Here is a 13,485-nt window from a genome sequence, read left to right as displayed (position 1 = left end):
CAGTAAAGCGAGACGTTCCTCGCGGCAGAGACGCTCCTCGTGGTAAAGCGAGATGCTCCTTGCAGTAAAGTGAGACACTCCTCACGGTAAAGCGAAACGCTACTTGCGGTAAAGCGAGACGTTCCTTGCGGTAAAGCGAGACATTCTCACGGTAAAGCGAGACGCTCCTCGCGGTAAAGCGAGACACTCCTCGCGGTAAAGCGAGACACTCCTCGCGGTAAAGCGAGACATTCTCACAGTAAAGCGAGACGCTCCTCACAGTAAAGCGAGACATTCTCATGGTAAAGCGAGACGCTCCTTGCGGTAAAGCGAGACGCTCCTCGCGGTAATGCGAGACATTCTTGTGGTAAAGCGAGATGCTCCTTACGGTAAAGCGAGACATTCTCACTGTAAAGCGAGACGCTCCTCGCGGTAAAGCGAGACATTCTCACTGTAAAGCGAGACGCTATTCACGGTAAAGCGAGACATTCTCACGGTAAAGCGAGATATTCTCACAGTAAAGCGAGACATTCTCACGGTAAAGCGAGACATTCTCACAGTAAAGCGAGACACTCCTCACGGTAAAGCGAGACGCTACTTACGGTAAAGCGAGACATTCTCATGGTAAAGCGAGATGCTCCTTGCGGTAAAGCAAGACGTTCCTTACGGTAAAGCGAGACATTCTCACGGTAAAGCGAGACGCTCCTCGCGGTAAAGCGAGACACTCCTCGCGGTAAAGCGAGACATTCTCACAGTAAAGCGAGACGCTCCTCACGGTAAAACGAGACATTCTCACGGTAAAGCGAGATGCTCCTTGCGGTAAAGCGAGACGCTCCTCGCGGTAAATCGAGACAATCCTTGCGGTAAAGCGAGACGCTCCTTACGGTAAAGCGAGACATTCTCACTGTAAAGCGAGACGCTCCTCGCGTTAATGCGAGACATTCTCACAGTAAAGCGAGACATTCTTGCAGTAAAGCGAGACACTCCTTGCAGTAAAGCGAGACGCTCCTTGCGGTAAAGCGAGACATTCTCACGGTAAAGCGAGACGCTCCTCGCAGTAAAGCGAGACGTTCCTCGCGGCAGAGACGCTCCTCGTGGTAAAGCGAGATGCTCCTTGCAGTAAAGCGAGACGATCCTCACGGTAAAGCGAGATGCTACTTGCGGTAAAGCGAGACGTTCCTTACGGTAAAGCGTGACATTCTCACGGTAAAGCGAGACGCTCCTCGCGGTAATGCGAGACACTCGTCGCGGTAAAGCGAGACATTCTCACAGTAAAGCGAGACGCTCCTCACGGTAAAGCGAGACATTCTCACGGTAAAGCGAGATGCTCCTTGCGGTAAAGCGAGATGCTCCTCGTGGTAAAGCGAGACATTCTTGTGGTAAAGCGAGACGCTCCTTACGGTAAAGCGAGACATTCTCACTGTAAAGCGAGACGCTCCTCGCGGTAAAGCGTGACATTCTCACGGTAAAGCGAGACGCTCCTTGCGGTAAAGCGAGACGCTCCTTACGGTAAAGCGAGACATTCTCACTGTAAAGCGAGACGCTCCTCACAGTAAAGCGAGACATTCTCACGGTAAAGCGAGATATTCTCACAGTAAAGCGAGACGCTCCTCACGGTAAAGCGAGACATTCTCACGGTAAAGCGAGATGCTCCTTGCGGTAAAGCGAGACGCTCCTCGCGGTAAAGCGAGACATTCTTGTGGTAAAGCGAGACGCTCCTTACGGTAAAGCGAGACATTCTCACTGTAAAGCGAGACGCTCCTCGCGGTAAAGCGAGACATTCTCACGGTAAAGCGAGACATTCTCACTGTAAAGCGAGACGCTCCTCGCGGTAAAGCGAGACATTCTCACTGTAAAGCGAGACGCTCCTCGCGGTAAAGCGAGACATTCTCACGGTAAAGCGAGTCATTCTCACTGAAAAGCGAGACGCTCCTCGCGGTAAAGCGAGACATTCTCACTGTAAAGCGAGACGCTCCTCGCGGTAAAGCGAGACATTCTCACGGTAAAGCGAGACATTCTCACAGTAAAGCAAGACATTCTCACAGTAAAGCGAGATGCTCCTCGCGGTAAAGCGAGACGCTCCTTGAAGTAAAGCGAGACGCTCCTCGCGTTAAAGCGAGACATTCTCACGGTAAAGCGAGACATTCTCGCGGTAAAGCGAGACGCTCCTCACGGTAAGGCGAGACATTCTTGTGTTAAAGCGAGACACTCCTTGCGGTAAAGCGAGACATTCTCACGGTAAAGCAAGACGCTCCTCGCGGTAAAGCGAGACGCTCCTTGCGGTAAAACGAGACGCTCCTCGCGGTAAAGCGAGACGCTCCTCGTGGTAAAGCGAGATGTTCCTCACATTCTTTCCATCAGAATCACGATCGGTTCAGTGATCTGTTACTTCGGTTTTTCTAAACCTTTCGCTCTCATTAAGGCAATGATGCTGGGAAATGAAATGCTTTTCAGTGCGAGCATCAAACACTCCCAGGGCAGGTACAGCAGGGGTTAGATACAGAGTAAAGCTCCCTCTACACTGTCCCATCAAACACTCCCAGGGCAGGTACAGCACGGGTTAGATACAGAGTAAAGCTCCCTCTACACTGTCCCATCAAACACTCCCAGGGCAGGTACAGCACGGGTTAGATACAGAGTAAAGCTCCCTCTACACTGTCCCATCAAACACTCCCAGGGCAGGTACAGCACGGGTTAGATACAGAGTAAAGCTCCCTCTGCACTGTCCCATCAAACACTCCCAGGGCAGGTACAGCACGGGTTAGATACAGAGTAAAGCTCCCTCTACACTGTCCCATCAAACACTCCCAGGGCAGGTACAGCACGGGTCAGATACAGAGTAAAGCTCCCTCTACACTGTCCCATCAAACACTCCCAGGGCAGGTACAGCACGGGTTAGATACAGAGTAAAGCTCCCTCTACACTGTCCCATCAAAAACTCCCAGGGCAGGTACAGCACGGGTTAGATACAGAGTAAAGCTCATTCTACACTGTCCCATCAAACACTCCCAGGGCAGGTACAGCACGGGTTAGATACAGAGCAAAGCTCCCTCTACACTGTCCCATCAAACACTCCCAGGGCAGGTACAGCACAGGTTAGATACAGAGTAAAGCTCCCTCTACACTGTCCCATCAAACACTCCCAGGGCAGGTACAGCACAGGTTAGATACAGAGTAAAGCTCCCTCTACACTGTCCCATCAAACACCCCCAGGGCAGGTACAGCACGGGTTAGATACAGAGTAAAGCTCACTCTACACTGTCCCATCAAACACTCCCAGGGCAGGGACAGCACGGGTTAGATACAGAGTAAAGCTCCTTCTACACTGTCCCATCAAACACTCCCAGGGCAGGTACAGCATGGGTTAGATACAGAGTAAAGCTCCCTCAACACTGTCCCATCAAACACTCCCAGGGCAGGTACAGCAGGGGTTAGATACAGAGTAAAGCTCCCTCTACACTGTCCCATCAAACACTCCCAGGGCAGGTACAGCACGGGTTAGATATAGAGTAAATCTCCCTCTACACTGTCCCATCAAACACTCCCAGGGCAGGAACAGCACAGGTTAGATACAGAGTAAAGCTCCCTCTACACTGTCCCATCAAACACTCCCAGGGCAGGTACAGCACAGGTTAGATACAGAGTAAAGCTCCCTCTACACTGTCCCATCAAAGACTCCCAGGGCAGGTACAGCATGGGTTAGATTCAGAGTAAAGCTCCCTCTACACTGTCCCATCAAACACTCCCAGGGCAGGTACAGCACGGCTTAGATACAGAGTAAAGCTCCCTCTGCACTGTCCCATCAAACACTCCCAGGGCAGGTACACCACGGGTTAGATACAGAGTAAAGCTCCCTCTACACTGTCCCATTAAACACTCCCACGGCAGGTACAGCACGGGTTAGATACAGAGTAAAGCTCCCTCTACACTGTCCCATCACACACTCCCAGGGCAGGTACAGCTCTGGTTAGATACAGAGTAAAGCTCCCTCTATACTGTCCCATCAAAGACTCCCAGGGCTGGTACAGCATGGGTTAGATTCAGAGTAAAGCTCCCTCTACACTGTCCCATCAAACAGTCCCAGGGCAGGTACAGCAGGGGTTAGATACAGCTCTAACACATATATTCAGGACCTCTCTGGCCACAGGGGATGTGCCAGAGGACTGGAGAACCGCTAATGTAGTACCATTATTCAAGAAGGGTAGTAGGGAAAAACCGGGGAACTACAGGCCAGTGAGCCTAACATCAGTGGTAGGAAAATTATTGGAAAAAGTCCTGAGGGACAAAATTTGTCTCCACTTGGAGAGGCAAGGATTAATCAGGGATAGTCAACATGGCTTTGTCAAGGGAAGATCATGTCTGACTAATTTGATTGAATTTTTTGAGGGGGTGACTAGGTGTGTGGATGAGGGTAACGCAGTGGATGTGGTATACATGGATTTCAGTAAGGCCTTCGATAAAGTCCTGCACAGGAGACTGGTCAAGAAGGTAAGAGCCCATGGAATCCACGGTGCCTTGGCACATTGGATACAAAACTGGCTTAGTGGTCGAAGGTTGTTTTTGTGACTGGAAGCCTGTGGCCAGTGGGGTACCACAGGGATCGGTGCTGGGTCCCTTACTGTTTGTGGTCTACATTAATGACTTGGATATGAATGTAAAGGGTATGATCAGTAAGTTTGCGGATGATACAAAAATTGGTAGGGTGGTAAATAGCGAGGAGGGTAGCCTCAGTCTGCAGGACGATATAGATGGGTTGGTCAGATGGGCGGAACAGTGGCAAATGGAATTTAACCCGGAAAAGTGCGAGGTGATGCACTTTGGGGGGACTAACAAGGCAAAGGAATACACAATGAATGGAAAGACCCTAGGCAAGACGGAGGGTCAGAGGGATCTGGGTGTGCAAGTACACAGATCCCTGAAGGCGGCGGAACAGGTGGATAAGGTGGTAAAAAAGGCATATGGGATACTTGCCTTCATTAGCCGAGGCATTGAATATAAGAGCAAGGAGGTTATGATGGAGCTGTATAGAACACTGGTTAGGCCACAGCTGGAATACTGTGTGCAGTTCTGGTCGCCACACTACAGGAAGGATGTGATCGCGTTAGAGAGGGTGCAGAGGAGGTTCACCAGGATGTTACCAGGGTTGGAGCGCTTCAGCTATGAAGAGAGACTGGGCAGATTAGGTTTGTTTTCCTTGGAGCAGAGGAGGCTGAGGGGGGACATGATTGAGGTGTACAAAATTATGAGGGGCATAGATAGGATGGATGCTGAGGAGCTTTTTCCCTTAGTAGAGGGGTCAATAACTAGGGGGCATAGATTCAAGGTAAAGGGCCAGAGGTTTAGAGGGGATTTGAGAAAGAATTTTTTCACCCAGAGCGTGGTTGGAGTCTGGAACTCACTGCCTGAAAGGGTTGTGGAGGCAGAAACCCTCACAACATTTAAGAAGCATTTGGATGTGCACTTGAAATGCCATAGCATACAAGGCTACGGGCCAAATGCTGGAATATGGGATTAGATTAGACAGGGCTTGATGGCCGGCGCGGACACGATGGGCCGAAGGGCCTCTATCCGTGCTGTATTACTCTATGACTCTATGACTGAGAGTAAAGCTCCCTCTACACGGTCCCATCAAACAATCCCAGGGCAGGTACAGCAGGGGTTAGATACAGAGTAAAGCTCCCTCTACACTGTCCCAACAAACACTCCCAGGGCAGGTACAGCAGGGGTTAGATACAAAGTAAAGCTCCCTCTACACTGTCCCATCAAACAGTCCCAGGGCAGGTACAGCACGGGTTAGATACAGAGTAAAGCTCCCTCTACACTGTCCCATCAAACACTCCCAGGGCAGGTACAGCACGGATTAGATACAGAGTAAAGCTCCCTCTACACTGTCCCATCACACACTCCCAGGGCAGGTACAGCATGGGTTAGATACAGAGTAAAGCTCCCTCTACACTGTCCCATCAAACACTCCCAGGGCAGGTGCAGCACGGGTTAGATACAGAGTAAAGCTCCCTCTACACTGTCCCATCAAACACTCCCAGGCCAGGTACAGCATGGGTTAGATACAGAGTAAAGCTCCCTCTACACTGTCCCATCATACACTCCCAGGGCAGGTACACCACGGGTTAGATACAGAGTAAAGCTCCCTCTACACTGTCCCATCAAACACTCCCGGGGCAGGTACAGCAGGGGTTAGATACAGAGTAAAGCTCCCTCTACACTGTCCCAACAAACACTCCCAGGGCAGGTACAGCAGGGGTTAGATACAAAGTAAAGCTCCCTCTACACTGTCCCAGCAAACACTCCCAGGGCAGGTACAGCACGGGTTAGATACAGAGTAAAGCTCCCTCTACACTGTCCCATCAAACACTCCCACGGCAGGTACAGCACGGGTTAGATACAGAGTAAAGCTCCTTCTACACTGTCCCATCAAACACTCCCAGGGCAGGTACAGCATGGGTCAGATACAAAATAAAGCTCCCTCTACACTGTCCCATCAAACACTCACAGGGCAGGTACAGCAGGGGTTAGATACAGAGTAAAGCTCCCTCTACACTGTCCCATCAAACACTCCCAGGGCAGGTACAGCACGGGTTAGATATAGAGTAAATCTCCCTCGACACTGTCCCATCAAACACTCCCAGGGCAGGTACAGCATAGGTTAGATACAGAGTAAAGCTCCCACTACACTGTCCCATCAAACACTCCCAGGGCAGGTGCAGCACAGGTTAGATACAGAGTAAAGCTCCCTCTACACTGTCCCATCAAACACTCCCAGGGCAGGTACAGCATGGGTTAGATACAGAGTAAAGCTCCCTCTACACTCTCCCATCAAACACTCCCAGGGCAGGTACAGCACGGGTTAGATAGAGATTAAAGCTCCCTCTACACTGTCCCATCAAACACTCCCAGGGCAGGGACAACACGGGTTAGATACAGAGTAAAGCTCCCTCTACACTGTCCCATGAAACACTCCCAGGGCAGGTACAGCACGGGTTAGATACAGAGTAAAGCTCCCTCTACACTGTCCCATCAAACACTCCCAGGCCAGGTACAGCACGGGTTAGATACAGAGTAAAGCTCCCTCTACACTGTCCCATCAAACACTCCCAGGGCCGGTACAGCACGGGTTAGATACAGAGTAAAGCTCCCTCTACACTGTCCCATCAAACACTCCCAGGGCAGGTACTGCATGGGTCAGATTCAGAGTAAAGCTCCCTCTACACTGTCCCATCAAACACTCCCAGGGCAGGTACAGCACGGGTAAGATACAGAGTAAAGCTCCCTCTACACTGTCCCATCAAACACTCCCAGGGCAGGTACAGCATGGGTTAGATACAGAGTAAAGCTCCTTCTACACTGTCCCATCAAACACTCCCAGGGCAGGTACAGCATGGGTTAGATACAGAATAAAGCTCCCTCTACACTGTCCCATCAAACACTCACAGGGCAGGTACAGCAGGGGTTAGATACAGAGTAAAGCTCCCTCTACACTGTCCCATCAAACACTCCCAGGGCAGGTACAGCACGGGTTAGATATAGAGTAAATCTCCCTCTACACTGTCCCATCAAACACTCCCAGGGCAGGTACAGCACAGGTTAGATACAGAGTAAAGCTCCCTCTATACTGTCCCATCAAACACTCCCAGGGCAGGTACAGCAGAGGTTAGATACAGAGTAAAGCTCCCTCTACACTGTCCCATCAAACACTCCCAGGGCAGGTACAGCATGGGTTAGATAAAGAGTAAAGCTCCCTCTACACTCTCCCATCAAACACACCCAGGGCAAGTACAGCACGGGTTAGATACAGATTAAAGCTCCCTCTACACTGTCCCATCAAACATTCCCAGGGCAGGTACACCACGGGTTCGGGTTAGATACAGAGTAAAGCTCCCTCTACACTGTCCCATGAAACACTCCCAGGGCAGGTACAGCACGGGTTAGATACAGAGTAAAGCTCCCTCTACACTGTCCCATCAAACACTCCCAGGCCAGGTACAGCACGGGTTAGATGCAGAGTAAAGCTCCCTCTACACTGTCCCATCAAACACTCCCAGGGCAGGTACAGCACGGGTTAGATACAGAGTAAAGCTCCCTCTACACTGTCCCGTCAAACACTCCCAGGGCAGGTACAGCATGGGTTAGATACAGAGTAACACTCCCTCTACACTGCCCCATCAAACACTCCCAGGGCAGGTACAGCACAGGTTAGATACAGAGTAAAGCTCCCTCTACACTGTCCCATCAAACACTCCCAGGGCAGGTACAGCACGGGTTAGATACAGAGTAAAGCTCCCTCTACACTGTCCCATCACACACTCCCAGGGCAGGTACAGCATGGGTTAGATACAGAGTATAGCTCCCTCTACACTGTCCCATCAAACACTCCCAGGGCAGGTACAGCACGGGTTAGATACAGAATAAAGCTCCCTCTACACTGCCCCATCAAACACTCCCAGGGCAGGTACAGCACAGGTTAGATACAGAGTAAAGCTCCCTCTACACTGTCCCATCAAACACTCCCAGGGCAGGTACACCACGGGTTAGATACAGAGTAAAGCTCCCTCTACACTGTCCCATCAAACACTGCCAGGGCAGATGCAGCACGGGTTAGATACAGAGTAAAGCTCCCTCTACACTGTCTCATCAAACACTCCCAGGCCAGGTACAGCATGGGTTAGATACAGAGTAAAGCTCCCTCTACACTGTCCCATCATACACTCCCAGGGCAGGTACAGCACAGGTTAGATACAGAGTAAAGCTCCCTCTACACTGTCCCATCAAACACTCCCAGGGCAGGTACAGCACGGGTTATATACAGAGTAAAGCTCCCTCTACACTGTCCCAGCAAACTCTCCCAGGGCAGGTACAGCATGGGTTAGATACAGAGTAACACTCCCTCTACACTGCCCCATCAAACACTCCAAGTCAGGTACAGCACAGGTTAGATACAGAGTAAAGCTCCCTCTACACTGTCCCATCAAACACTCCCAGGGCAGGTACAGCACAGGTTAGATACAGAGTAAAGCTCCCTCTACACTGTCCCATCATACAGTCCCAGGGCAGGTACAGCACAGGTTAGATGCAGAGTAAAGCTCCCTCTACACTGTCCCATCAAGCACTCCCAGGGCAGTTACAGCACGAGTTATATACAGAGTAAAGCTCCCTCTACACTGTCCCATCAAACACTCCCAGGGCAGGTACAGCACAGGTTAGATACAGAGTAAAGCTCCCTCTACACTGTCCCATCAAACACTCCCAGGGCAGGTACAGCACAGGTTAGATACAGAGTAAAGCTCCCTCTACACTGTCCCATCAAACACTCCCAGTGCAGGTACAGCACGGATTAGATACAGAGTAAAGCTCCCTCTACACTGTCCCATCACACACTCCCAGGGCAGGTACAGCATGGGTTAGATACAGAGTAAAGCTCCCTCTACACTGTCCCATCAAACACTCCCAGGGCAGGTACAGCACGGGTTAGATACAGAGTAAAGCTCCCTCTGCACTGTCCCATCAAACACTCCCAGGGCAGGTACATCACGGGTTAGATACAGAGTAACATTCCCTCTACACTTTCCCATCAAACACTCCCAGGACAGGTACAGCACGGGTTAGATACAGAGTAAAGCTCCCTCTACACTGTCCCATCAAACACTCCCAGGGCAGGTACATCACGGGTTAGATACAGAGTAACATTCCCTCTACACTTTCCCATCAAACACTCCCAGGGCAGGTACAGCATAGGTTAGATACAGAGTAAAGTTCCCTCTACACTGTCCCATCAAACACTCCCAGGGCAGGTACAGCACGGATTAGATACAGAGTAAAGCTCCCTCGACACTGTCCCATCAAACACTCCCAAGGTAGGTGCAGCACGGGTTAAATCCTTTTTCTTCTTCGGCAGTCCCTCGGAACCGAGGATGACTTGCTTCCACATTAAAAATGAGTTCGCAGGTGACTGACGAGTCCAATGCGGGACCTACAGTCTCGGTCACAGGTGGGGCAGACGGTGGTTGAAGGGGCGGGTGGGTGGGGTGCTTGGGTTGACGTGCGCTCCTTGCGGTGCCTGCGCTTGGCTTCCGCTTGCTCCCGGCGAAGAGACTCGATGTGTTCAGTGCCTTCCCGGATGCTTCTCCTCCACTTTGTGCAGTCTTGGGCCAGGGATTCCCAGGTGTCGGTGGGGATGTTACACTTTTTCAAGGAGGCTTTGAGGGTGTCCTTGAAGCATTTCCTCTGCCCACCTGAGGCTCGCTTGCCGTGCCGGAGCTCCGAGTAGAGCGCTTATTTTGGGAGTCTCGTATCGGGCATGCGGACAATGTGACCCATCCATCGGAGCTGATTTAGCGTGGTCAAAGCTTCGATGCTGGGGATGTTGGCCTGAGCGAGAACACTGACGTTGGTGCACCTATCCTGCCAATGGATTTGCAGGATCTTGCGGAGGCAGCGTCGGTGGTACCTCTCCAGTGCTTTGCGGTGCCTGCTGTACATGGTCCATGTCTCTGAGGCATACAGCGGGGCAGGTATCACTGCTGCTCTGTAGACCATGAGCTTACTGCCGGGTTTGAGGCCCTGGTCTTCAAACACTCTCTTCCTCAGGCGACCGACGGCTGCACTGGCACACTGAAGGCGGTGTTGGACTTCGTCGTCGACATCTGCCCTTGTTGACAGTAGGCTCCCGAGGTATGGAAAGTGGTCCACGTTGTCCAAGGCCTTGTCGTGGGTTTTGATAATCGGGGGGCAGTACTGTGTGGTGGGGCAGGTTGGTAGAGGACCTTTGTCTTACGGATGTTTAGTGTAAAGCCCATGCTCTCGTACGCTTCGGTGAAGGTGTTGACAATGGTTTGGAGTTCGACCTCCGAGTGAGCGCAGACGCAAGCGTCGTCTGCATACTGTAATTCGACGACAGAGGATGGGACGACCTTGGATCTGGACTGGAGGCGACGGAGGTTGAACAGTTTCCTGTTTGTTCTGTAAATTAGCTCCACTCCAGTGGGGAGCTTACTGAGGGTGAGATGGTTAAATACAGAGTAAAGCTCCCTCTACACTGTCCCATCAAACATTCCCAGGGCACGTACAGCATGGGTTAGATACAGACTAACGTTCCCTTTACAGTACCTCAATTTTGTGCTTCAGGCCCAATCTGAGGACTGTGACTGCTCCATTGGGAATTAGGGCTTCTGGTAGAATGGCACTGTCGGATAATTTATTAAACCTGATTCCCACCGCTTTCCAATGAAGTTACGGGAGTGGGAAATTAGCTGGCCAATGGCTCCGTGTCTTGCTGCGAGATGCATTTAGCTACTGAGCCACTGGCATTGAATCATGCAACGAGGCCATTAGGCTGATCGAACCCGTGCCAGCTTTTTGATCGAGCGATACTTTTAGTCCCACTCCCCTGCTCTTTCCCCATAGCCTTGCAAATTTTTTCCCTTCAAGTATTTATCCAATTCCCTTTTGAAAGTTATTAGTGAATCTGCTCCCAGCACCCTTTCAGGCAGCGCATTCCAGATCACAAGAACTTGCTGTGTAAACGAATTCTCCTGATCTCCCCTCTGGTTCTTTTGCCAATTACCTTAATTCCGTGTTCTCTGGTTACCAACCCTCCTGCTCGTGGAAACAGTTTCCCCCGAATTACTCCATCAAAACCCCTTATGATTTTGAACACCTTTACTAAATCACCCCTTAACCTTCTCTGCTTTAAGGAAAACAACCTCAGCTTTTCCAGTCTCTGTAACTGAAGTCCTTCATCCCTGGTACCATTCTAGTAAATCTCATCTGCGCCCTCTCTGAGGCCTTGACATCCTTCTTAAAGTGTGGTGCCCAGAATTTAACACAACACTCCTGCTGAGGTCTATCCAGTGCTTGATAAAGGTTTAGCATAAAACTTCTTTGCTTTTGTACTCTAGGCCTGTATTTGTGAAGCCAGGGAACCATATGGCTTTTGAACAGCTTTATCGATTGTACTGCCACCTTCAATGATTTGTATACATACACCCTCAGGTCCCTCTGTCCCTGCACTCCTGCAGCTCCAATTTCAAAAGTTACAATGAGGATTACGATCATCGGTCTACTTACCGATTCCAAAACCACCGTTGCTGCTCATGAAGTCCAGAAAAGCTCGCAATATGTGGCAAAGAGTCATCACTATGCCCAACTCTGGGCCGGCAAATTGCTGCAACTTTCGGTGATTCCTTACAAAGCTCAGGCCTGCTGACATGCTTTTGTCAAAAAGCATCTGTAAACAACCTCTCCCCTTCTGAGGGAGCTCATCCGGGAGCCTTGCCAGCCAGGTACTAACATACGGGCGCCAACCAAGATCAACCGGGTCCTGTTATGTGATTAAAATAAAAAGTACTGTAAATATGGTCATTTCAAACTGCCTATCCACGGAGTACAGCACTATTGTAGAAGGACATCAGCATCTTCATCATCATTGGTTGACATTCGTCAGGGCTCCTGTGACTATCCTCCGCATCATTGTCGGATGTGGGTCTGTACCTGTGATTCCCCCACACAGTGATGGGATGTGGGTCTGTACCTGTGATTCCCCCACAGTGTGATGGGATGTGGGTCTGTACCTGTGATTCCCTCACACAGTGATGGGATGTGGGTCTGTACCTGTGATTCCCCCACAGTGTGATGGGATGTGGGTCTGTACCTGTGATTCCCCCACACAGTGATGGGATGTGGGTCTGTACCTGTGATTCCCTCACACAGTGATGGGATGTGGGTCTGTACCTGTGATTGCCTCACACAGTGATGGGATGTGGGTCTGTACCTGTGATTCCCTCACACAGTGATGGGATGTGGGTCTGTACCTGTGATTCCCTCACACAGTGATGGGATGTGGGTCTGTACCTGTGATTCCCCCACACAGTGATGGGATGTGGGTCTGTACCTGTGATTCCCTCACACAGTGATGGGACGTGGGTCTGTACCTGTGATTCCCCCACACAGTGATGGGATGTGGGTCTGTACCTGTGATTCCCCCACACAGTGATGGGATGTGGGTCTGCGCCTGTGATTCCCTCACACAGTGATGGGATGTGGGTCAGTACCTGTGATTCCCTCACACAGTGATGGGATGTGGGTCTGTACCTGTGATGCCCTCACACAGTGATGGGATGTGGGTCTGTACCTGTGATTCCCCCACACAGTGATGGGATGTGGGTCTGTACCTGTGATTCCCTCACACAGTGATGGGACGTGGGTCTGTACCTGTGATTCCCCCACACAGTGATGGGATGTGGGTCTGCGCCTGTGAATCCCTCACACAGTGATGGGATGTGGGTCAGTACCTGTGATTCCCTCACACAGTGATGGGATGTGGGTCAGTACCTGTGATTCCCCCACACAGTGATGGGATGTGGGTCAGTAACTGTGATTCCCCCACACAGTGATGGGATGTGGGTCTGTACCTGTGATTCCCTCACACAGTGATGGGATGTGGGTCTGTACCTGTGATTCCCTCACACAGTGATGGGATGTGGGTCTGTACCT

General features: G+C 51.0%; 1 protein-coding gene across 1 annotated transcript in view; it reads right to left on the bottom strand.

Moving 5' to 3' along the window:
- LOC147113188 (uncharacterized) overlaps positions 1-12,202 on the bottom strand; it is a 119,372-nt gene extending 107,170 nt beyond the window's left edge. Inside the window, exon 1 of the mRNA XM_085998257.1 lies at positions 12,061-12,202. Within this exon, the coding sequence (XP_085854383.1) occupies positions 12,061-12,202 (142 nt within the window). The remainder of the gene's footprint in view (positions 1-12,060) is intronic.
- Positions 12,203-13,485: the final 1,283 nt, after the last annotated feature.

The sequence above is a fragment of the Somniosus microcephalus genome, chromosome 9 (assembly GCF_052327205.1).
Source record: "Somniosus microcephalus isolate GS21.2 chromosome 9, FLI_Smic_1.0, whole genome shotgun sequence".
NCBI classification, from domain to species: Eukaryota; Metazoa; Chordata; class Chondrichthyes; order Squaliformes; family Somniosidae; genus Somniosus; species Somniosus microcephalus.
Note: the sequence above shows the minus strand (reverse complement) of the source record. Positions and strands in the feature narration are given on the sequence as shown.